At 37.4% G+C, this 26,074-nt stretch overlaps 3 protein-coding genes across 7 annotated transcripts in view; 1 reads left to right on the plus strand and 2 right to left on the minus strand.

Annotated features, from left to right (window-relative positions):
- Positions 1 to 791: 791 nt before the first annotated feature.
- On the minus strand, positions 792 to 8,510 carry LOC128617589 (germ cell-specific gene 1-like protein). The gene is made up of 5 exons (XM_053640764.1): positions 7,426 to 8,510; positions 7,216 to 7,263; positions 6,308 to 6,460; positions 4,744 to 4,855; positions 792 to 1,074 (listed from the first exon to the last, which is right to left on the minus strand). The coding sequence occupies exons 1-5, from the start codon at positions 7,757 to 7,759 to the stop codon at positions 792 to 794; spliced, it is 930 nt and encodes a 309-aa protein (XP_053496739.1). The 5' UTR covers positions 7,760 to 8,510.
- Positions 8,511 to 11,892: 3,382 nt separating this feature from the next.
- rcvrna (recoverin a) lies at positions 11,893 to 16,185 on the plus strand. Its single transcript, XM_053612545.1, has 3 exons — positions 11,893 to 12,862; positions 13,114 to 13,225; positions 13,542 to 16,185. The coding sequence occupies exons 1-3, from the start codon at positions 12,482 to 12,484 to the stop codon at positions 13,658 to 13,660; spliced, it is 612 nt and encodes a 203-aa protein (XP_053468520.1). The 5' UTR covers positions 11,893 to 12,481; the 3' UTR covers positions 13,661 to 16,185.
- Positions 16,186 to 18,775: 2,590 nt separating this feature from the next.
- gas7a (growth arrest-specific 7a) overlaps positions 18,776 to 26,074 on the minus strand; it is a 41,436-nt gene continuing 34,137 nt past the window's right edge. For 4 of the 5 annotated variants that reach the window (XM_053612497.1, XM_053612505.1, XM_053612533.1 and 1 more), the window contains 4 exons: positions 25,872 to 25,995; positions 22,860 to 22,939; positions 22,532 to 22,630; positions 18,776 to 18,978 (listed from right to left, as the gene is read on the minus strand). In XM_053612497.1, the coding sequence (XP_053468472.1) occupies positions 18,865 to 18,978; positions 22,532 to 22,630; positions 22,860 to 22,939; positions 25,872 to 25,995 (417 nt within the window). In that variant the 3' untranslated portion in view covers positions 18,776 to 18,864. Of the gene's footprint in view, positions 18,979 to 20,388; positions 20,436 to 22,531; positions 22,631 to 22,859; positions 22,940 to 25,871; positions 25,996 to 26,074 lie in introns of all 5 variants that reach the window. The other variant, XM_053612524.1, reaches the window with a different exon arrangement.

A 26,074-nucleotide genomic window follows, 5' to 3' on the forward strand; every position in this document is an offset into this window, starting at 1 on the left:
GAACTTACCAAGTGAGCTATGCTGAAAGAACAGCAAATTGATTATCAACAGTATAAACCTGTTGGGGGGTGAAGCTAACATTAGCTTTCTAGATAATTTAGCCAAAAGCTGTTGGGGTTTCAGCAGCTTAGATGGATTTAAACTGTAAAACATCAAAAGATCGGGCTAGCTAATCTAGCTCACTCAACTAGCTAATGGTTTACCTGTACATCTTTGTACAGGTTGAATGGTGAGTTGTGAAATGCCAGTATCCCCACTGGTTATGGCTTGTATATTTTGCAGATAAAGATCATGCTGCTTCCTCTGAAGATTCCTGATCAACTGGGCCAGGAATGCTCATCTGTCTCCACTGTCGTTGCAAGACATTGCTACTGCTGACTAAGCATTTGGCAGCTGAAGTGTTGACTTTCAGCATTTAACTGTTTTATTGTGATGGGCTCTTGAAATGGAACTATTTAAAATTTGCACATTCTTAGCTTACCGTCTTCTGGAGTTAAATGTATTATTATTATTATTATTATTATTATTAATATTATTATTATTATTGTTATTATTTTATTCTCTGTAATTGTGATTAAAATATGTAAGAGTTTAATATTTTACGTTTAAAATACTCGAGAGAAATTAAAAGTACTCTGATATAATTATACTAAACAATTACCATTACATGTACTTGAGCCATGTACTCAAGTACTAACCAAAATGACACACAGCTTGTTACTTTCTTTTTTTTTTTTTTTTTTTTTTCCTTTTTAAAAAAAAGCAAGACTTCACTGACTGTGTACTTGGCCTCAGCAGTACTCTTCACCCTGTGAGTGCAGTGTTGCAGTGTCTTGGGATGAAGAATAAAGTTGTCTGGTGCCATTCACTTCAAAGGAAATGTGCTGGTCTGCAGGATCAAAGCCTGAGCTCGGGTATGTATTCCATAATCCTACAGGCATATGCAGTCCCAGGAGCTCCAGGTTGTTTTCAATGTTCCTCCGCTTGAACTTGAACTGGATCATGGTTTTGGTGTAGTGGTTGAGGGCAGTGATGGCTGAGGCCATGCAGGTAGCAAAGGAGGCCCAGGCCAAACTGGAGGAGTGGGAGAATGTACAAAATTACCATTTATTAAATGGTCTGGAGGTATATAATTTCAAGGTTTAATGTTAACCAAATAATAAAAAGAGGGTACCACATAAGTGATAAGCCTATATTTATAAAGGCTTATTCCAACAGGAGTCAACTGTAATAATGACTGCTTTTGCAAATTTTGATGTCAGGACAACATAAGACTTTTAGTCAGTTTGTGTATGTGTGTGTGTGTGTGTGTGTGTGTGTGTGTGTGTGTGTGTGTGTGTGTGTATATGTGTGTGTGTGTGTGTAATAACAGTTTGTTGACCCAGTATCACTATTTCCAATGCCACACAAGCTGTGCCATATTGAATTTGGTTATCCTTCTTTCCCAGACACCATGCAAGCTGAGCAGGGACTATTAAAATTAAATAAATAAATAAAAAGAAGATAGACTACCAATCAACCACATTCAAACTGAGGTTGACCAGAAGGCTTGTGGTGGCTGCCAAAATGTATTAATCTTTCCAAATGTACTTTGTCTGGCTCATTTAAGAGGCAGCATGACAGTTTTAAACAGCTAATTAATGTTTCAGATTCAGGGATTCAAATCCCCAACCCCAGAGGTGTGAGGCAAATGTGCTAACCACTAAAAAAATCTTGTATGTATAATTCAGTTCTTTTGTGTAATAACTGTCACTGGTAAAACTTCCTTATACCCCAGGCCATGTTGATTTTACCACCAGGTACTCAGTTTCAGAGACACTGTAGATCAAAAGTCACAAACTTATGGCCTGCAGGCCGGGACAAGCCAAATTAGAAAATACACTACTTATTCCACTAGGGGGCAAAATAGAGCAATGAACTCAGCTACTGACAAAATGTGTTCTGGTGCCATATCTCTTTTCAAACGTACTATTTTAAGGGTTTCGCAGTAACGGGAGTGAATACTTATGCAATCACAACTTGTACATGTTTTATTGGAACAATTTAATGGGCTATATATATTTTTTGTAGATTTCTGAAGAATTAAGAGGACTTAAGATGTTTGACGCCACGCAACACCGCCAGCAGCCAGCAGAGGGCGGCAGCAGCGCGCAGTGAGAGCGGTTGTCTAGAATTCTCCAGGCTAATTAACCCGGATTACCCACACCTGCCAGGCAGGATACTTAAGGCCAGCGTTTGCCACAGCTCTTCGTCGCGCCTTTGTAGTGGCGTGACTGGCTTGGCCGGGCCGGGCCTGCGGTAAGGGCAAATTAAAATAAATAAATAAATAAATAAATAAATTAATTAATTAATTAATTAATACTTCATAATAATAAGAGTTATGAAAGGAACAGAAAAGACTATTATGGCGAGTTAAGATTTGGCCAGGAAGGAGAAAATGACCCCAGTCAAAGATACAAGACAAAGAGAAAGCTAAAAATGTAACCATTAGTTTTCTAAGTTGTGGGAGTCAGAGGCATAACCTGGCTTTTCGTGGCTGTAGCCAGACGATTTTTTATTTTGCTCCGAATAATTCTCCACTTAGAGTGGTTTGGCACTATGTAGCTGAATGTCAGTAAAAGGTGGCAGTGTTGTAATTTTATATCTTCAGTGAACGGAGGTGAGACAGACAGGGTTTACAGGAAAATATATGGAAATAATTGTCTTATTAGCTGACTGCTCTAAATTCTGCCAAACGCCAGCTAACACAATCAGTGTGAGGAAAAGTTTTTATAAATGCTGAGGAGAACAAGGTGTGTAAATCTTTATACGAGTTCCTAGTTATGTGAATGTGATATGTGCAGAGCATAATGACAGTTAACGTACTTGGCGTGGCACTGAAGTAGCTAAACCCATACAATGATAACTTGGGTGTGCCTCCACTTTGGCGTGTGACACCAAACTAGCCTAGTTAGAAAAGTTTTAGTCTGGTAATTCTACGAACACCCGAGGCAAGTTTTGATAAATCCAACTTTTTCTGATCATGTCATACATTGACTAAGTTACCACAGGGTCCATAAAATAAAACTCTCTGCTACTAGCTGAACCGAGGGTCAAATGCATGGAAACAGTTTATTTGGAAGTATGTTTTTAAATGTTTTTGTGATGGAGAAGATTCTGGGCTCAGTGTCGAATGATTAACTGTCCAGCTAAAGCCTGTAGTGGGAGCCTATTCCCAATTTTATATTTTGTCCTGGCTTAGTAAAAAAGATTAATTTTTGGTGTCTCTTGTTTGGTTTTTCCTGCCTCTGTGTGGTAGCTATGCCTGCCCCACCTGTAGCCAGTCCAAGTGGTACAGTGCATCCCTCCAAAGTGTGTAAAATGCTTGTTTTGAGTCCTGCTTGAAGCTGTTTTCCCCAAAGTGCCTCAATCATGCCCAAACCCTGTCTTTAACCTTTATTTCTCACCCACATATAAAATTAATGCCCTCCACTAATATTGGCACCCTTGGTAAAAAAGAGCAAAGAAGGCTGTGAAAATTCTTTATTTTTTTAAACCTTTTTGTTCAAAAAATTCATGGATATCAAACAATTGCAAAAACAACATTGGTTTATCCAATAAATATGTTAAATATAGGCGTGCAACAGTTATTGGCACCCTTTTAGTCAGTAGTTTGTGCTACCTCCCTTTGCCAAGATGACAGCTCTGAGTCTTCTCCTATAATGTCTGATGAGGTTGGAGAATACATGGCAAGGGATCTGAGACCGTTCCTCCATACAGAATCTCTCCAGATCCTTCGAATTTCAAAGTCCACTCTGGTGGACTCTCCTGTTCAATTAACCCTGCAGGTTTTCTATGGGTTTCCAGTCAGGGGACTGGGATGGCATGGCAGGACCTTGATTTTGTGGTCAGTAAACCATTTTTGTGTTGATTTTGATGTATGTTTTGGATCATTGTCCTGCTGGAAGATCCAACCATGGCCCATTTAAGCTTTCTGGCAGAGGCAGTCAGGTTTTCATTTAATGTCTGTCATTTGATCAGTTCATGTTGCCATGTATTCTAAGAAAATGTCCAGGTCCTCTGGCAGAAAAACAGCCCCAAAACATTAAAGAGCCACCACCATATTTAACCGAGGGCATGAGGTACTTTTCCATATGGCTACCTCCCTGCTGTGCTAAAACCACCTCTGGTGTTTATTGCTAAAAAGCTCTATTTTGGTTTCATCTGACCATAGAACCCGATCCCATTTGAAGTTCCAGTAGTGTCTGGCAAACTGAAGACGCCTGGGTTTGTTTTTGGATGAGAGTTAATTATTGCCCTGATGGTGGAAATGGGTTTTTGCAATGCTTTTATCCACTGTAAGTTGAGTGTTCTTATATAAATCAGCCTGGGAAATATCCTAAAACATTGTCAACAAACATCTATGTCACATGATTCAGGTGTTAGGTTAACTTGACTTCAAATTTGACAAAAGCAGGTAACATTTGTTTATATGTACCTTTTATAAATGTTTATGCATGTTTACCTCCATTGTCATAAATGATTTGTGTTAGTGTAGCCCTGTGAACATTGCCTTAAGTAATGTGACTCTTATAACTTTTTTTTTTTTAACATTATTTGTTGGTTTGGATTTGCTTGACTTTGGTTGTTTTGTTTTTTTTAATGCCCACAAAGCAATTATCAATTTGAATTTAGAGTCATGCATACATTAAGAAATATAAAAATTATGAACCAGCATCCTTCTCATAAACGGATTTTACTCACAGATAGGACCAGCTGTAGTCCCAGGTTTTGGGTTTCCAGTTCTCTGGACCCATAAGGACTGCAAGCTGAAAGGCTGTGGTGAACATCATATGTGCTACCATGCCTATAAGACCTGTCAAACAAAAACACAGGTAATGTACTGCAGTGTTTACGGTGATCATAGTGCACACCACAAGGGTGCAGTGTTGTTCAGTGTTCAAGAAAAACTAGTCTCTAACAGTGTAAAATGAGTATTTGATTTGATTAAGATTCAATTGTTTCATTTAGCAATGATACAAATTATAGTGGGAGGGAGAAAAAGTAGATCTCTGCTAAAACCACTGCCCCCACTCCAATCTGATTACATCCCAAACAATGAAATCCCTGCATCTTTAGATCAGACAGCAGGTTTAGACCAAAATTGCTCCCTGATTTAAAGCTTTCTTCATGTGAACTTCCTGCCTCAACATCTTGTTTAATTATGTGCTTTTATGTAAAATATTTATTCTCCATTTTGTCATGCATTGGTTTAATGAACATCTTTTTTAAAATCCATATCCATAGCTGTGCTGCTCATTCTGTGCTGCATCAGTAGGTGCTCAGTGTTAGTCAGGCTAACAGGCTAGCATGTGGAGCAGCTGGACCAGGGGGCATTGCGTAATCCTCTCCCTTTAGTTCCAGTCAGAGGATCTCCTGCCTGCCATGTGAGCAGTGCTGCAGCCTCTGTGACTGTCTGTGTTAAAGATGCAGCAAAACTCCAGCCAGGCTTAACCCCTGGCCCTGTTTTTTTAAGGTGCATGATGAAATGGAATATGATCAGCAATGCTTCAGGACTGACACATGCCGGATGGCTGTTTTTATTTATTTACTTTTTTTTTTTTAAGAAATGCTACTGGAAATAAACTGGAACAAGTAATTAAAGTAGCTGAGGAGAAACACTTCAATAGAACTGCTTTTTTTTTATGGGGGATATTTGTTAATATCCCTAATAATTAAATCATATAGGTTTTTGAGCGATATTGAGTGAGATTTATGCAATTTATTTGTTTGATATTTATTCCCAAAAGATGTCACAACATTTATATCAGAAATAAAGTCAAATAATCTGTAAATAATTTATTAATTAAATGCGAATTAACGTGCAATGTATGGATAGTCAACCCCCCCCCCCCATTCCTTTTCCTGCTACAATTACTCCTTTATTTTTGTAACAATTACATAATTGACATGTGACTAAGTAAATGTGCTACCATAATATGCAAAGTAGTACAGATATGGTGTGTGAGCCTTTTTGTTTATAATTAGTATCTCCGCTCCAACTAGAGAAGTTCTCCTTTTGCTTACTTCGGTGTGCGGGATCTAAACCTTTCTTGAGGAGCCTCCTGTTTGGTATTGTGGGGGCTTGAGCCTAGAAAACTCTCATCTATGACAGGATATTGAGGAGAGGTGTCATGAGACAAAGCTGATCCGTGATTTAAGAGTTGCCAGTTGGGTTGGTTGCTTACTCTGGTGTATGCAGTGGTGCTATGTTAATACTCAAGTATGTGACTCGTTGTTTTTATTTACTCTTAGTATGGGCTGTTACCTGAAAGTGCAGTGAACAGGGCTGCAAAAGCATTCAGCTTGAGTCGGTTCATTGTGTTACAGCAGTGACACATCTCCACTGTCATGAGTGAGACTCCAATAAACAGCAAAGTGATGTACAAACATTCACCAATAATACACAGCCATAACACTCCTGGAAGAGAGAGAATGGAAATTTGATGATTTCAGCAATGTAACAGTAGACTTTTACAGATGATCATAGCCTTCTTCAGCTTGCTTGCTTTTACTTTAGATTATTTTTTATTGTAATTATTAGTACAAAACCTGAACTGGATATCTGAAAACCATTCCAGGCATACCAAACCGTTTAACGTACATAATGTTGTTTTGATTTAAGCAAGAAAAGTAGATTGGAGGAAAAGGATAGTATGAATTTTATAGTGAAAACTGAAGTTCACCAAAAAATATTTGCATTGCCTTTTTTGAAATACTAAAATATATTTTTAGGCATAGATTATAAGTTTTGACATTGACAGCAATTCTATTGCCAATTCTATCCCCATAGTGACAAAAGTTATACAGGCTTTTTATATTTTATAATTACACACAGGAGAAATGGTCTGCATAAACTGAGGACCTTAATTAAAAAAAATAAATAAATAATAGTTAGGGTATAATTGCTGTATGTACAGGGCAACAGAGTTTCTAGCACTAGATCTAGCTGCTGTTTGCAAGACTGAAATAATAGTGGCAAGAAAGCATTCACAAGTCTTAATAAAATTTAATGAATGTAATTCTCCAAAGTATATGCATTATATACAAAAATAATATTTTTTAGAGGAACCAATAAGTAGGTAGGGAAGTTCAGTTCCCCTTAAATCCTGGTTTGTTATAAAATTATATATTTGCACTATTATTTGAGATAAATGACACCTGTTACTCACTCACCTCTTTCATGATTGGGTGAAATCTCTAAAAACGCTCTACAGGTAAATCCTGTAAACAAAGAAATTTTGTTCAGAATATAATATTAATATTATAAACACTTCAAAATAAAATGCATCATATTGTCAGTTTTCACAGTATCTTCATTTCACAATGTACTCTCTACACCAACTAAAACTGTACAAGAACTTTGACCTAAGATTTCATACTTACCTAAAAGATCAACAGCCTGTTCACATGTGAACCAAATGCCTGTGTGGAATTTTTTCAATATGAACTTTTCCTCTCCAGTCTCGTAAATGTACTGCACCAGATGTGTGTTGTTCGCATCAGAGCTATTGAAGTGGATGCAGTAGTTCTGCTTGACTTTTTCTGGGCCTGTGCACAAGGGCTTCACTATCTTCCTGGTCCCAGAACACCAGTAGCTGGTTGTTACAGCAGACACGGCCAAAGTGAAGGCCAAGCAGTTTAAGGTGAAGGCTAGTGTGGCTCTTGGACCGTTTTGAAGTTTCATGGCTTCTTTCTGGCTTGAGTCAATTAATCTCATATGTCCTTTGACTGAATGATTCCTCTCTTCAAACACGTGTGTCTTTGTAGATGCATTTTAGATGAGATATTCAGCATAGCAAGTATTTTGCAGAGCCAAAGCATCAGCATCTTTTTTCAAACTCTCTCATCCTCTTTGTGAGCTCTTTTATTCTGCATATAGTTCTCCCTTTTTGAATCCACCCACCCTTCTGTTAAAATCACTTACTGTTCATTGCAAAAAAAAAAAAGTACATGTAAGCACTCAGGTTATATCATGTTCTATCTAAAGCCATAGTATATTTCAGCACAGTGATATAAAAGATTATCAGTCAGATTACTCCCCAATCTGGTGCATGGCTCTTCCTAGCATTCAGTTTGGGACTTGTGCATTCTGTGCCATTCTTTGAATTATTGAATTTTTAATAGGATGTAGTGACAAAGATAAAAAAGAAATTAGATAATTCTGTTAATCATTAAGTAAAGACTAACATGTGCATATAGTACAGTGCCTATAGAAAATCATTCCATGTCAAAATCCTTACCTTTTGTCACATTACACCCTGGAAATTAAAATAAATTAAATCTAACTTTCGCCAGCTGTATTTACACATTATAACCCTCAACATCTATGTGAAAAATAAATTTAAAAAAATTCTGAACAGTCATTAAAATTTAATTAGTGAAATACCTGGTTTGGATAAGTGATCAGCTCCTTACTATACTACTTACTCCTTAACTATTATAAACGTGCTCAGGTACAACCAGTCACTTCCCAGATCATACACCATGCTAATTGCCCCCCACCTGACATCAACTGCAGTGTTTTGTTTACTTCATAAGAAAACCGGCTGTTCCGTGATGATTCCATTACTAGTAGTGCATGGCAACGCAAAGAATACACCATGGTTGGAAAGGTGCTTTCAGAAGGACTCTGGGACAAAGTTAGGAGAAGGATATAAAATGATTTCTAAGGCTTTAACTATCCCTCTGAGCACCGTTCAGAGCATTATTAAGAAGTGGAAACACCTTGCCTAGATCAGGCCGTCCCTCCAAACTGGATGACTGAGCCAGGAGGATATTGATCAGGGAAGCTACCAAAAGGCCAATGGCAACTTTGAAAGACTTACAAGTTCTTACGGCTGAGATTGGTCGGTCTGTGCATGTGACAACAATCTCACAAGCTTTACACAAAGCAGGCCTGAATGATAGGGTGGCAAGAAAGAAGTCTCTTCTGACAAAGGGCCACACAGAGTCTCATTAGCGTTTTGCAAAACAACACTTGGAAGATTCTAATGCCATGTGGCAAAAGGTTTTATGGTCAGATAAGAGTAAGATTTAACTTTTTGAACTGAACTGCAAGCGTTATGTTTGGCGAAAACCAAACACAGCACACCACCCAAAACACACCATACCTACTGTGAAGCATGGTCATGGCAATGTTGTGTTGTGGGGTGTTTCTCTTCAGCGGGGACTGGGCAATTGGTCAGGATTGAAGGGAAAATGGATGCTGCCAAGTCCACCCAAATTCTTGAGGAAAACCTGCAGGGAAAAAATTATATATATATATATATATATATATATATATATATATATATATATATATATATATATATATATATACACACTTTATTTAAAGAATTACCATGGAATAGGGTGCCTAATTTAGTGTAGAAATATTCATCCAAGAGTTAAAATTATGTATAAGTACTGAATAGTAGGAAATGTATTATGTAAATAGCATTTATTTAATTAGTGAGAGCAAGCACCGGGAGTCTGCCTTTCTGGCAGATTTGCTTTCAGCTTTAAGCTGGTTAGCAGGGCAATACACTTCTCTCTGACATGAAGGCAATATTAGTAGGCAACAAGCCCTAATGGGCAGAGGGGGTGTTATAAGCTCAACATGCCACATGCTCATCTGTCTCACATCACACACTTGGTGATGAATGAAAGGACAGCATAGGACAAGGTCATGCAATCAACTGGTCCACCTTTTGCACAAGCAACATCATTTCACCCTATCAGATGTCTGGTCAGAATGCATTGTTTAAATCCCCCAATGCCAGAAGCAATTTATCTCTAAGGTTCTCAGTTTGTTATAGTTATTCAAAATAAAATAAAAATAATAAATCAACAGTGCTGTGGCGTAAACCATTTCAACCATTCTAATGACATAAGACATACATATTATGGTTACTTTTGGGCCTTCTTTTACATTTCCAGTTTACTAGTCAAACTATGCCATTACATTCATGGTTCTTCGATTGTTACTCACATAACTACATATGTTTCCTATTTGTTTCACTGTAAAGCAGATTAAACTAATTAATGAACAAAGCCTTTTATGGGGTTTTGGTGTAAACAGCAATAATGGACACATTTTTGTACCCATAGAAGGTGTATAAGTAAAACCTCAATTCCAAAAAAGTTGGGACACTGTAAAATGTAAATAAAAACAGAATGCAATGATTTGCAAATCTCATAAACCCACATGTTATTCACAATAGAATATGGAAAACATACCAAATGTTTAAACTGATGAAATGTACCATTTTAATGAAAAAAATAAGGTAATTTTGAATTTGTTTGCTGCAACACGTCTCAAAAACGTTGGGATGGGGGCAACAAAAGGCTGGAAAAGTAAGTGTTACTAAAAAGAAACAGCTGGAGGTTAATTGGCAACAGATCTGTAACATTATTGGGTATAAAAAGAGTATTTTAGAGAGGCAGAGTCTCTCAGAAGTAAAGATGGGATGGAATCTGGATGGAAGCATATGTTGCTCTAAAACCTGTATATACCTTTCAGCATTAATGGTGCCTTTCCAGATGTGTAAGCTGCCCATTCCATAGGTACTAATATACTCCCATACCATCAAAGATGCAGGCTTTTGAACTGAATGCTGGTAAAAACCCTGATGGTCCCTCTCCTCTTTAGTCCTCTTTAGTTTAGAGGATGCAGCGTTCATGGTTTCCAAAAAGAATTTCAAATTTCGATTCGTCTGACCACAGAACAGATTTCCACTTCGCCTCAGTCCATTTTAAATGAGCTTTGGCACAGAGAAGACAGTGGTGTTTCTGGCTCATGTTCACATATGGCTTCTTCTTTGCATGACTGAGCTTTAATCAGCATTTGTGGATAGCACGGTGAACTCTGTTCACAGACAGTGAGTTCTGGAGGTGTTTCTGAGCCCATGCAGTGATTTCCATTACAGAATCATACCTGTTTTAATGCAGTGCCGCCTGAGGGCCCGAAGATCATGGGTATGCAATGTTGATTTTCACCTTTGTCCCTTGCACATAGAGATAATATAATCTCTATATAATATAGATATAATAATATTATGTAGATGATGAGATATTCATAGTCTTTGCAATTTTACATTGAGGAACATTATACTGAAAATGTTCCACAAATTATAGATGCAGTTTTTCACAGATTGGTGAACCTCTGCCCGTCTTTACTTCTGAAAGACTCTGCCTCTCTAACATACTCTTTTTATCATCTTACTGACCTGTTGCCAATTAACCTCCAGCTGTTTCTTTTTAGTAACACTTACTTTTCCAGCCTTTTGTTGCTCCATCCCAACATTTTTGAGACGTGTTTCGGCCATCAAATTCAAAATTATTGACAATTTTTTTCTTTAAATGTTGTATTTACTCAGTTGAAACATTTGATGTTTTCTATCCTCTATTGTGAATAACATATGGGTTCATGAGATTTGCAAATCATTGCATTCTGTTTTTATGTACATTTATTTACATTTTACACAGTGTCCCAACTTTTTTGTAATTGGGGTTGTAGAATGTGGGATTCTTTTCCATTATTATTGCCTTAGTTTATTTTACACTTAACATTCTGTTACTTGAATCCAATTACAGATCATTTATATTTTTCTAGCCTTTTTTTTTTTTTTTTTAACTTTTCTGTCCACTGTGACTATAAACCAGACCTGGATTATAATTAGGGCTAGGCCCCCTTGGAGGGGGCCCCTGCTTGCTGTTGCATACAAACAAAGAGCCACATAGTGTCTACATACTGACATTTATCTGCTTTCCATGCATCCAACATTAAAAAATAATAATAATTTCAAGCATTCTGCAAAATATTTTTCCAAATATGGATATAGCCCTGCCTCAATTTGCCTGTTGCCAGTGCATCTTTTCTAAACGGCCTTTAATAAATCAGTGATATAACGCAGGTTAACACCAACGCATACTGTATGGCTTAACACAATCTCAAGAATATAATTGCAAGGAAATCATTGCTTCACAGATTAGACAAATGAAATGAAACACACAGGACTGCTGTAACTCTAACCCCAACTAAAACCAAAATAGTGGGAATAACTGTGGAGCGGCACGATGGTAACTAACAAACAATGGCTTCATAAGATGGCTTCAGTTATGAGTCCAATTATGAACTATATGCACCAGTGTTGAAAATGACTTGGGTAACACTGGGGAAAAAGCTGATGATACACTGTGGTAAACAATTGCTCTGCCATTTAAGATGTCAGAGTTGTCTGACGTAGCTAAGTAATCTGTCAGAGAGCCTGCCTGGGTATAAAAACAGATATCCATAATCCCATCAAGCACGTAGCTGAGTTGGAGTTGTCAGGTAGAGCAAGCCAAGAAGATTTACACATAGAGCTAGTTGGGTATTCAGCCAGAACCACCAGAGAACTGATACTAGAAAGCAAAAGCAGGAGAAAGAGAAAGTGGTGATTTAAGTTTAAAATACAAAATGGGAAACAGCAAGAGCAGCGCTTTGTCCAAGGAGATTCTGGAGGATCTAAAAATGAACACCAAATACAGTGAGGCTGAGCTCAGTGCCTGGTACACCACCTTCCTGAAAGAGTGTCCTAGTGGGCGCATTACTAAAGAGCAGTTTGAGGGCATCTATGCAAGCTTCTTTCCTGACGCTGACCCCACCGCGTATGCACGCCATGTTTTCCGTAGCTTTGACCTCAATGCTGATGGCATGCTGGACTTTAAGGAGTACATAATTGCACTGCATTTAACCTCCTCAGGCAAAACTATGCACAAGCTCGAGTGGGCTTTTGCTCTGTATGATGTTGATGGCAATGGAACCATCAGCATAAATGAAGTTCAGGAGATTGTAAAGGTGTGTATGTGTGTACATAGTATAGATGTATTTTGCTTTAGTCTAAGCTGACTACAGTGTATAAATATATTTTACCTTATACATTTACTATTACTTTTACTATTTATTTTGGCTACATTTTTGAATGATCGTATAATGGATTATGACTCTTACACACTTAAGTCTTTAGCATCTAGGTTGAGTTAATGCATCTATGAATTAATTTATTTCGAATAATAGTTATGTTCATTCTTGATTCTGCCGAAATCTAGGCAATTTTCAATATGATTCCGGTTGAAGACCAGACAAAACTTCCAGAGGATGAGAACACACCAGAAAAGAGAGCAGACAAAATATGGAACTTTTTCCAAAAGAAAGAAAATGGTAATTACAATTTGTATGGCCAAATAAAAAAAATATATTGTAGGACTGAATGACACCAAAAATAATTATTACATTACGGTAAATTTTATATATATATATATATATATATATATATATATATATATATATATATATATATATATATTGTTACTGTGGGAGAAGCATTAAACACTGTTAACAAGTTTACAACAAAGTGTTTCACATTCAAAAAAATTTCAAGAAGACCTTTCAAACGACTTGAGAGGGATATTGTTTTGGGGAATATTAGCAAGAAACGGAAATATCATGTTCTCACAATGTCTCAATGGCTTTGCAGATAAGATCGCAGAGGGCGAGTTCATTCAGGGAGTGATGGACAACAAAGACATTTTGAGGTTGATACAGTTTGATGAGCCAAAGAAGATACAGGACAAACTGAAGGAGAAGAAACCATAAATTTCACACTGCTTTTTCCTGAGACTGTACTCTGCTTATTTCCTGTTTACACAGCTAAACTTCTATGCCACTCCGGCACTCCTTTGCTCAAGAGGACCATCTGCGTGTGTATGTGTATTGTCTAATTTAATACCGCAGAGCCATGACCAACCATCTGTATTCCTATTGCACAACTATACAAGCTCCTTTGAACCATTGTATGACAATGCATGTCCTCTACTTTCAATTCAGATACATTATGTAAGCATCTATCATGCAATTATTTGCTTTATTTGTTTATAATAACAAGAATTTGGGGTAAAGTTAAGGTAATGAGAAAGCAATTAGGCTCAGGTTAGCAATCCCTCTCGCATAATCAATCCTCTTAAAATCTGAAGGTCAATCCAGGCAAACTCTCATGAGCCACTGGTAGTTTTAATTTTGCCAGTTAATTTGTATTTGTTTGAATCTTTTTCTATTGACAAAAACAAAACACTTTTTAATCATATTTAGTCAATTGTTGTTTTTTTTTGCTAGTTTTAATTGATGAAAAACTAAAATTTTATCTAACTACAACTAAGTAGTGTAGCCAATAAATACGGTTGTTTTTTTTTTTCAGTTTCTCCCATATTTTTTCCCCTCAAATGTAGTTTTTAGGTTTTCCAAAAGGTATATGCATTAATTTCTCATTTCATCTTGAAAGGAACACCGGATTGTATTCATGCACCAATCAGAAGAGCCATTTACAGAGCAGTGTGCATGACCACATCTTCTCTTGTCTGCCCACTAACCAAGTGTATCAATTTATTTCCATGTTCAAACACATGGTGGGAGGTTTCTGGTGATAGTGGTGGTGGTGTTGGAGTGGGGATTACCTTTTGTCAAATCAACCATTACTGACATTTTCATCTTATTTTTATTTGTTGAGGAAAATGTCCTCACATTTCATCTTAGATTTTGAATACAATGGAAGATTTAGATTTACTTATGGCTTCTTTTTCATCAGGGAAAAAATGTTAGTTATTCTGTCAACAAAAGTAACACTGCTCTTTGGCTCTCTTCTGGATCTGCATTCACAAGGCGGTGGTATGGATTTGGGTGGACACATTAGGCACCATCTCTTGCATCTCAAACATTTAACTCAAACCTCAGCTGTTTAATAGTAGACATGAGATATATATCTAAATAGATATATTATCTTGCTTTTTACTTCAGTTGGCTCTGTTTCTTTGGTGTATATGTATGTGTTCGCCAAAATGTTCTAGGCTTTATAGACTTAAGAAACTCACTATATAAATGCAAGACAGTCTTACGGTTACTGTCAGTTACAGTCTACAGTTATTCAGTCACCTGACTTTTGTTTTTGCCTTTAGCGAATATGTTACATGTTTCAGCTACAGCTGTCAGACAGTTCTTATTGATCATGGTTACAATCAGTTATTGCTAAAATGAAGGCTTTGATCCTGTGCATATTTTACCTTTAAGTCAGTTAATAATACACTGTTCAGGTATGCTGCTCAAAGACGGTCTAGAATTTTCCATGCTTTGAAATGGGCCAGTGCTCTGTCTAGTTACTTAGAAATTTATTTTTTTTATTAACTAATTCATTTTGGTATCAGAAATAGCTCATTATACTGTTGTGTAACAGCTGTACAGTGGAAACCTTGCATTACAGGTGCAACTTTCTTTTCTTTTCTCTGTCGAATCCTTGGCATGTTGCTGCTCTGCTTTCCCAAAGCTTTGGGAATGGTGAGAAACACCGAGGGCTTACTTCGTTCTTTGGATTAGGCTAATGCATGGCCTGGTTTCAAGGGTGGAATGTTGAGCTGCTGGAGCTGATTGGACATGGTGGAGTTGTAGGAGGACGGCTACGTTTCATCTGCTTAAAGGGATCAGTCCTTTCCAATCACGATGGCTGGGTTATTAAGGTGATGTGAGGTAATAACAAGAGTTTGACAAAGATGCTATGGTCCTGTTCTTGTTGTTATGGAAAATAAAATGTAGTTGAAATACATTATTGTTATTATTTCTTTATTTTGGTGATTTCATGGGCATATTCAACAGAAACATGATGATTTCCTTAAACAAGTTGTATTAATGGGGACCATTAATTTGAAAGCAAATAAATCAACAATTACAGCATCATATAAAAAGCATCTAGTTACACACACACATGTATATTTAATGGTACATTTTTTTTTTAAACACACAATGCACAATGTTTGTATGTATTTGAGTTATGCCACATGTAATACGGAAATAGACAATGCTAGACATGCAAAACTGCGTAACGGTAAACCAACTACACCCAATGTTAAGCAAGAGAGGAATGGTAATTAGTAGAAAATGAACTTACTTTTAAAAAAAGAAAAGCTTCTGTGTACTACCTGAAAATATCTGAGCATGTGCCCCATTTGATTTATTTAAACAACCCCAAACACTGTTCAAACTCGTAGTTCTTTTGTTTCTTTCATGAGGTGACACATCAACATTTACATCAACCCCATACAATCCCATTCTGCTCAGAGTCCCTGCATGGATTTATATCTACACATACATTTACAGTAAGACATTAACACAGAACAACAATGAATGTAGTAAACACATACAGCTGCTTTCCTGTTGACTACTTAATAGATTTATTCCAGTATTTCTCACAATTTCTAAGTGTCATATTTGTCCATCATATATCATTTAACTTAATATTACGCAAGTTATTATTACATGGCCCTCAATATATATAAACACACTTGATAAATGCTTAATAAAAAGATTAAAAAAAAAACAGCAGAAAGGTTTTAAAATGGCTTTTCTGTTATTCAAAATCCTATGTGTTACATATCCAAGTTTTGTCCAATTTTCATTGGGCCTCATTAATCAATCTTTTAGTAAAGTTGTGTGTAAGGGTTTTTGTAGGAAAGACCATACTAAAAATTCCCACCAGATTTATAAACATTTTGGTAATGCAGATTTTCTTTGTACTAGAAGTGTATATGATGAGAAATACCAATCAGCAATAAGTGACGTAGTTGAAAACAACAACATGATATACTGCGTAGTGAAAGCGCACCTTCTAAATGAGGTGTGCGCAAAATTTTGTAAATAATGTAGCTCAACCATTGTAGTGTGTCTGTCTGTTACAACAGACTCACACTAACTCTTCCTCATTTTATAGGCTGCTATTACGTTTATCTTATATTGGATGACTAGTCTTGTTTGTCTTAAGTTATGGATTTATTTTGGATTGCTTTCTTTCAAATAACCCATCAATTTATACAATTTGAAGCCAATCACTCCAGGTTTACATACATAAATTTATACGAACTCATCAGCTCTTGTAGGACATGAATGTTTTTTCCCCCCAAACTAAATTGCTCCTGTGAACGATTTACAAATAAATATGTTCATATCCAGCATGAGAAACGAGGCCTGCTGTGTGAAAATGATGAGAAAATTAGTATTCAATACATTTTGCTAATGTAATATATAAATGGTTTCAAGCCTACAGTGTTCAGCTGTCTACCACAAATGGGTCTTTATGTAAAAATGTTTAACCAAGGTTCAATATGTGAACAATTCCACATTAATTCACCATTGCACATGAATTTGGGTAGTATTTTCCTTATGATATTTGCAGACACCAAGAAAAGGAACACAACACACACATATTTACACCCATGTACAGACAGAAAACATATCATGAACATTCCAAGACATAACTTTAGGCACTAAAAGGTGTACATGATACACTCTTAGATGATTTAGAAACCTTAAGGGCTCTGCTGTTGTCCTTCTGGGTGACTCCTTTAAATCCTATGTGGTTCCTTATCAGAGTAGTAGAAAAGAACCCTTAATTATACAACAAAGCCTAAAAGAAAATTTTATTCTAAGAGTGTACATAATACAAATGATCAGGTCACATTTACTGTCACATATATCGTACATTACAGTACATTTACATGTACTGTAATATATATGTGACAAATAAAGGCTTCTTCTTTGTTTAAATTAAAGCAGTTTCTACACTCTAAAATTTATCCTTAATACCAGCTCTAGTAACTTCTCCAGCTGAGCTTGAAATGAAAGCAGAATGAAATTGATGTTGTACAGAGTTGATTATGTTCTGCATAAAGAGGTTTCTTGGCTTCGCTTTAGGAAAGGTTACATGATTGGGTTTACGAATGTAGTGTTGCAGACACATACTCTATGAACACAGTCAATGGCCTGAATTTTTTTTTTTTACATAAATATTATTCTGTAGATGAAATAGAACTATTAATCACCACCTTTGTTTTTTGTTTGTTTAAAGAACTACATGCTTCTTTGCAAAACAAGTCTGCAAAAATATTTTTAAAAAATATCCGTACCTAGCTAATGCATTTTGTTCAGGCTTTTTTTTTGTCAAGAAGAGTTCATGTTGTAGATTTAGGTGGGTATTAATACTGTATAATAAAACTTTCATTGTAGTTGTCATTGCAATAAATTCTGTATTTTTTTTTTTTTTTTACTACATTACAGATTTAACAACGTAACTATTCAATGACACTATAAGAGAATATTATTCTGCACAAGTTCTACAAATGAGATCATGCTGGTTACTTAGGTTAAAACTGCTGCCTTTTTAAAACTGCAGCTGGTTTTTCCTGTAGAAAGCATTTTTGAACACGATAAACAACTGAGTTCTTTTTTAAAACCATTATTTGACAGAAATAATGGTCTGATTCATGCATGCATCCATAATGTTGCCATATTTAGCCATTTGTATGTGCTTCTATTAGCAACATGAATGTTGCCTGAATGGAGTTAACTGTAATTTATTTGAAAAGATTTCACTGCTTGCATTGTGTATATGCATATGTACCTTGATCAACTTGTTGATGTGGTAAAATAAGGCTGGTGGATTTTTACTCATGCAAAACAAAGTGCTGAGTAGATTAATGTATGCTGCCTATAAATTGTTTGATATTAATGATATCACCACTCTATATAACTTTGTAATTTGTATGCCCATGGAAAGATATTGAACGATACAAATGCTGGCTTGAGTGGGACAATGCTGTATGGCTTTGGCCGAGAATATGAAGTGTTGTACAGACAGACAGGCAGACTTGAATAGTTTGGGTGAAGTGTGTAATGTGTGTGTGTGTGTGTGTGTGTGTGTGTGTGTGTGTGTGTGTGTGTGTAGATGTAGATGTGGTTGTCTTCTATTATAAGGTTAGTGTCCTCTAAATGTCCATGTCCGCAGGTCTCAGATCCCCTGTCTTGTGCTCCCGCACCCACAGCTCTCTGTCTTTGGCTGGATCCACACTCTGAAGAAGCTGGTCCACCGGCTCCAGGGTCTACAACACACAAGTCAGACATTACTCTAGTGAAACACATCTTTCAAAATGATGGTTCCTCTACAACATGGTGTTCTATTTTGGGGAAATGGACATCCTACAATGTAAAAATATCATTACTCTAGCTGCTGTTACCTGATGATCACATCTAGGTCTTTATTTTGTACCTGGCTTATCTACAGTAGAGCTGTATCCAAATATATATACATTATTCAGATTGAATAATGATATAATGATATATAATGAATAAAGATATATATATATATATATATATATATATATATATATATATACATATATATATATATATATATATATATATATATATATAATATATTTCTTTAGAAAACTTGGCAGAAAGGCTTCTGGGATCCTACATAACACAACCAAAAGGTCACGTGCATGGGAGGTTGTACTGCTGCAATATGAAATCTTGTTAGACTAACAAAGACCACATTACATGATGGATTAACAGTGTTTATTCATGACATCCTGACAGTGCTGGTATTTCTACATCTGGGTTTTTTCCCCAGTGTTCTCCAATGTTTCTGGAGGCAGAGATATATATGATATATAATCATATTTAATTTAAAAAAAAACCTTCTGTTTTAGGCCACTCCCACTTCAGGTTTAAATCTGAGTTTAAGATACAGATATGAATATTTAGTGCACTAAACAGATACGTATACAGATAGTGGCATTGTGTTACATCCTAATCTACAGACTTGCATATAATTGAAACAGAATGCTTATTCACTCTCTCTCATTCATTCAAGAGAGTGTCACAATACTTAAGTGTGGTGGTATAATGCAGAGATCTCTCTATTTATTATTGTGTCTAACACTGATACTTGGCAGCCAGCCATCAATAAATCAACAGCTTTCACTGGTTCATGCCCACAACACTTGTTTATTCAGCCCTGTCTTGGACACCCTGGTGACCGAAATGCAAAGTGGCAGGATTTGCTAAAGCATTTAGCCCTGGGTGAAAAATGTGGAGCATGCCCTTTTACTAACAGGATCAGTAACTGGATCATGTCTAATCCCTTAGCTCACTAGTGAGCTGTGTATAAGAAATGTGTGCCTAGACTAAGAAGTGCTGCATCTGATTGGAGCCTGATACTGTATGATGAAATTATAGGGAGGATATTTGTATGGTGGCCACAAATTGAAATGTTGACATTTTTTCCTATATAAAGTTTTGAAAACTACAGATTTTAATGAACTGTATGTATTTATTTTCTGCATTTACAGTATCTCACCCATGTAAAATTATAACAGTCTGATTACCCAAAAGTAAAAAAGGATAAAACTGCCCTTAAAGAATTATTTTTTTGAATGGGGTAATAAAATATTGACATTGCACTGGTATGTCATCGCCTGTTATACTCTCCCAACAAGGCCACTCACATCCAGCACCTCAAGAGGGTTCTGTCTCAGCTCCTCAAACATCAGCTCTATGTAAAAGGAGAAAAGTATGAGTTCCATGTGCGCACAAGGTGACTTTCCTGGGCTACATCATAGGGTCAGAGGGGGTCGCAGTGGTAACGAACTGGTCAGTGCCTACCACCATTAAAAAGTTAGTGTTTTTTGGGCTTCACCAACTTCTATTGACGCTTCATACATGGCTTCAGCAGTATAGCATCTCCACTAACCACGCTGCTCAAAAAGGGGACTAAAAAGTTGCAGTGGAACCCCTCAGAAGCCCAAGCATTCTCACAACTCAAGGAAGCTTTCATCACTGCACATAACTTAAAACACCATGACCTCTCCAAGCAATTCATAGTGGAGGTAGATGCATCAGAAATGGGTGTCGGGGCCATCCTCTCACAGCACTCAGGGGAAAAGCCCAAACTCCACCCAGTGGCCTTCTTTTCTAGAAATCTGTCTCCCGCTGAAAGAAACTAACGGGGAGCTCCTCACTGTGAAGAGACTGAACTCTTGTCAGGCACACTGGGCCCTGTTCATTGCCTGCTTTGATTTTACCCTCTCCTATTGCTCAGGGTCAAAGAACACCAAAGACTCCCTCTCCCACATGTATCCAGTGCCTGCTGGGAACACTCAGAGGAGTACATCCTACCCGAACACTCACCTGGGACATTGTCAGAGATCAAGGGGGTTCAGGAAGTGGATAAAAATTTGAACCTTCTTGCTATACGGGACAAATTAATCATGTGAGCTCACACCTCCCTGGCCCTGGGACACCCCAGCACTCGCAGAACACACCAACTACTGCAAGGTAAATACTGGTGGCCACAGATGCTACAAGATATTCAAAGATTCATTTCATCCTGCTTAGTCTGCGCAAAAGCCAAAGTACTTCACACCCTGCCAGTGGACAAGCTCCTCCCACTACCTACAGGTACACCTGAAAGACCATGCTCACACCTAGCGATAGACTTCATAATCAATCTTCCATCACAGGGCAAAACACATCATGGTGATCATGGACTAGTTTTCCTACGCCTTATTCCTCTCCCTGGAATGCCATAAGCATTTGAAACAGCATGCGTTTCTATACTTCGGCAACCTAGAAAACATAGTGAGTGGGCATCTGTTAGCCTGACATCAGGCAACCAGCCACAAGCTAACGGCCAAGTAAAGAGGGCTAACCAGGAGATTGGGCATTTCCTATAGGCTTTCTATGCTGACAACCAGAAGAACTGGGCATGATTTCTCCCATGGGCAGATTACGCAAGTATTCAGCAACCAACCTCACACCTTTCCAGTGTGTGTTGGTTTACCAGCCACCTCTGTTCTCATGGAACACCAACCCCACGGACTCACTCGCTCTGTGCTCTGGACAGCTGGTTCCAGTGGAATGAGCAAGTGTGAGAACAAACTCAACACCTAGCACACACAGCCCAAGTCAACTCCAGGTCCCCCCCAAACCCCTGGACATCAAAGGTAAGCCAGCTTACACCATAAAGGAAATCCTAGAATCATGGCAAAGAGATCATAAAATACAGTACCTGGTAGACTGAGAGGTCTATGGACCTGAGGAAAGGTGCTGGGTCTTAGCCCAGGATGTGCGCGATCCCCTAATTTGATAGGAATTCCATGCACAGCACCCTAATTGCTCAGGACCACAGCCAAGGGTGAGGACTAGAAGAAAGCTTGCTCCCAGAGGTAGCACTTCGGACGGAGGTTCTGTCATGTCACGCCGTAATCTGTGTCTAACCACACTTCCCAGATGACATACACCTGGACTCATACACTCACAGTATATAAGGACTCTCACTCCACTCAATTACTGTGAAGTATACACTCCAGTCTATACTATTTTTGTAGCAGTCTATACCAAGTCATTGTTTATTGATTGTTTTTCTGGTTTTGATCTCGTTTCTGGTTTTCTCGTCTTGCTTTTGCCTGCCCTACTTCATGCTGTTTGTTCATCCCCTAACCCTTGTCTGAATCTCTACATTGCCTTAGATTACATCTCTGATTTTTTTCTGCCATTCTTAATAAAGCATTGAATACCTGCATCATGACACTAGTTTATAAGTGCAGAAGGATGGTGTTAAAACAATACGTGTATCTTTTTACTACTCACACTTTGGTTGAACATGTCTGTCTCGCGACGTAGAGTTGTGTACTGGAGCAGGTGCTGCTGTATCATCTCCACCCTCTCCACCTCAAGCCTTTCCAACTCCTGCAGAAAACAATCGGCATATGAGCATGTCCTAGAATATTATCTAACATAGTATGGTTATAAACTGTTCAGGTGATACAGGAATCTACAGATTAGAATGAGGTAACTACAACAATTCTGTACAGTGGAAATGAGCTATGAGATTACAGAAAATGGATGTTATAGTTCCAGACAGTGTAGGCTCCAGTCCAAATAAATGGTTTAAATGTAGAAGTATAAGTTTAATTACCAAACTTGTTGTGACCATCTCTTCAAACCACTTAGATTGGGCTTGATTGTAGAGATCCACACATCGCATCAGGTCATCACCTATAGCAGACAAAACAAACATTCCTGTAGTACTGTAGTCATGCTTATAGAGCCACAGACTCAGAGCTACTTTACACCAGCAGGGGACAGTCACACCTCATTCTTTTAAAAACAATAGTCACTGGAAAATACCAAAGAAAAAATATTTCTGCAAAGGAAACATGATGGTATGGTTAAGATTGAGACAAGAAAATATTCAACCCTATAAACAAAGTGACATAACCATTTATATTATATGGGAATGAGATGGTGACTTTTTAATGATGTTTGCCTAAATAATTGGGACAGGTAGGCAGTGTCTAACCATGAATGATTTTTCCTATTTACAGTGTGAACTGTGTGTGTGTGTGTCTGTCTGTCTGTCTGCCAGTAGGGCTACACTTCTGAGCTCATCAGCAGAAAAAAGGAAAAGGCAGGTGAGACTGCATGTTGACACTTCTACATTGAAATGTGCAATGTACGTCAGAGTAAAATGCAGAGAAGGAATTCAGTAAAGATTGCTGCTTAATCAAAGCTGCAAGGTGATTTTTTTTCAGTTAAATGCAGCCGTACATTTAGTGTATACTGACGTTCATAATAAACTGTGTCTTGCCTAATTATTCACCTCCAGTGAACTCCACATTCCATAGTGTTACAACCGGGAACTGAGTTTACAAATTTAAGCCAAAATAATCATAAATGTTGAGATTGCATAAGTATTTGCCCCACTGGTGTGAAAACCCTAAAATAGTTACTGCTGCAACCAGTTGCCATAAAAATCCAATAATTTGTTTATTAAAGCAATTAAAGTGTCACAATCTCAGTATAAATACACTTGTTCCTGAAAGAACCTTGTTTGTTAGAGAACATACCTAATCAAGCAGCATCATGAAAACTAATTTGCTATCGAAACAAGTCCAGGAAAAAGTTCTGGAAAAGTATCAATCAGGGTTTGGTTATTTAAAAAGCTGTAAGTATTCCTTGGGGCAACATTAAATCCAGTATTTATTTAAAAACAAACAAACAAACAAACAAACAAACAAACAAACAAAACGAAAAATACAGCATTACTGTGACTCTACTTAGAGGAGACCATCCACCAAAATTCAGTGACCAGGTAAAGATGACAGTTTGTTAGAGAAGCAACCAAAGTTCAAGGGGGTGAATACATATGCAATCCATTTTATAAGGTTTAAGTGTAATACACGGCATTCCGTAATTTGATAGTATGAAACACTCATAATACCAGTTGGTACACTGGTTGAATATGTAACTACAAGTATTGCATGGACACTGAACTTCAGATCTTAATATGGTAAGCTCAGTCTGTGTCTCACAAAGGTATCTGTGATACTCTTCCGTTATAATCTAAATCCCTCACACACTTTATTCAGAGTTTAAGTAAGCACACCTACTGAGTTAATACAGAGACTGCACACATCAGTGTTCAGACCTCAGAATTATCTAAAGATTTAAGTGCTCAGACAGGGTGGAGGTGCGTCTCAGTCCTCTGCTATATAGACTTAGAACTTTTTTTTTCTTGTGCAAGGTACATGCCAACAAGCAGCTGTAATAAACATGCACTGGTCAATAAAATGAAACAGAATTGATCACAGCAACTATATAGTATAAAATAAAAGTGCCTAAAAATGCAAATCTGTGCAACTTCTTGGTTGTATTTCTGTTGTAATTTGATCACTTATGTTGTGGATATGCCCCCAAAGGCCCTTTCATGTCACCCTGATCTCAAATGCTTAAAATGCAAACATGCCAAAAGAAATAAAATGAGTAAACATGGGAGTTTTAAGATGGAGAAATGTCAAAGGTCATCAAGTTAATGTTATAAACTGGTATGCTGTTTGGATCAATGACCTCTGTGTTTATAGCTAAGTCAAGGAATAAACAAATCATTCCAGTGTTTTTGTAGTTTGTTTTGTATAGCCCATAGGCATCTGAGTTGTTGTAATTTGTTGCATTTCACAATGCAATTCATGTCTTTGGGCAATAAAATAAACATGATGGAAAAAAAATTGATGTCCTCAGATTTGGGGTCAAGATATAATCACTGGATTACATGAACATTTTTCAATGGATAGCAATAGAATAGATAGCAATATGAAATAGAAAGTTATTACAGAACATATAATGTTCAGTGCCTATCTAATCACCAGCTTTGAATATGTCCCTGGTGCACTGTCTAATTTCAGATCCTTAAGCAGACACTAAACTGCTCTTCTTTGTATGCCTACACACCATCTTCTGCCTGGGCTCTGACTGGGAGATAATACTCTCCCATGGTGCATCAGGCAGTTCAAAGCTTTGAAAAGCTGCATCCTGCAGGTTCCACATCCCATCCTGTTCAATAGTGCTGACTGACCAGCATTGAAATCTAGCACTGATAGTCCTCACTTGGTGAGGGCAGACGTTTTGTGAGCTCAACTGCTTTTAACTTCCTCTCTAAGGCTATTATCCAACTGTATCTGCACCGGATCTCCAGTTTTCAGCTATCTGAAGTGAACAGAACCTGGCTCCTTTAAAATGTTGGATCCTGGCAATGAGATTTCAACTCTATACCGGCACGACAGTGTCCGCTAACTGATTTCACACTAGAGTGATTATATATATATATTTTTAAAAACTGCTTACTTATGTGCAAATATGGAACACTAGATAATGGCAGGCTTATTTCAGGGGCCATTATCAAGAAGAGGAGATTGATAGGAGAGCAGAACGTCTTGAGCTCAGTAGTGAACAAATTTCAGCAGTTTTTATTCATATTGCAGGAATCTGTATCTGCACATTGAAATCAGTTCTATCGTTTTTAGACTTGGAACACAATGGTTACAAAAAGCAAAGTCAGTGAAAACTTTGATCTGAACTGTTGCTTAGTGGTCATGATCACATTGTAAGTGAAAAAAAGCAATAATTGCAAAGTTGCTAGAAAACCTCTGACCTGCTTGAGTGGATTTCCGTCGAGCCTTCTTGATGTCCTCTTCAGTCTTGTTGCTCAGTTTGATCTCCAGTTGCTGCGTCTTCACCTCCAGGTCCTTCTGCCTATCTGCCAGAGCCTTACGGGCCTACAGCCACACAGTTGGCACGGCACAAGGCAGACATGATTATATCGCCCATTATTTATCAAATTTTTAACTAGATTGC

This window comes from Ictalurus furcatus, chromosome 2, assembly GCF_023375685.1.
Source record: "Ictalurus furcatus strain D&B chromosome 2, Billie_1.0, whole genome shotgun sequence".
Classification (NCBI taxonomy): Eukaryota; Metazoa; Chordata; class Actinopteri; order Siluriformes; family Ictaluridae; genus Ictalurus; species Ictalurus furcatus.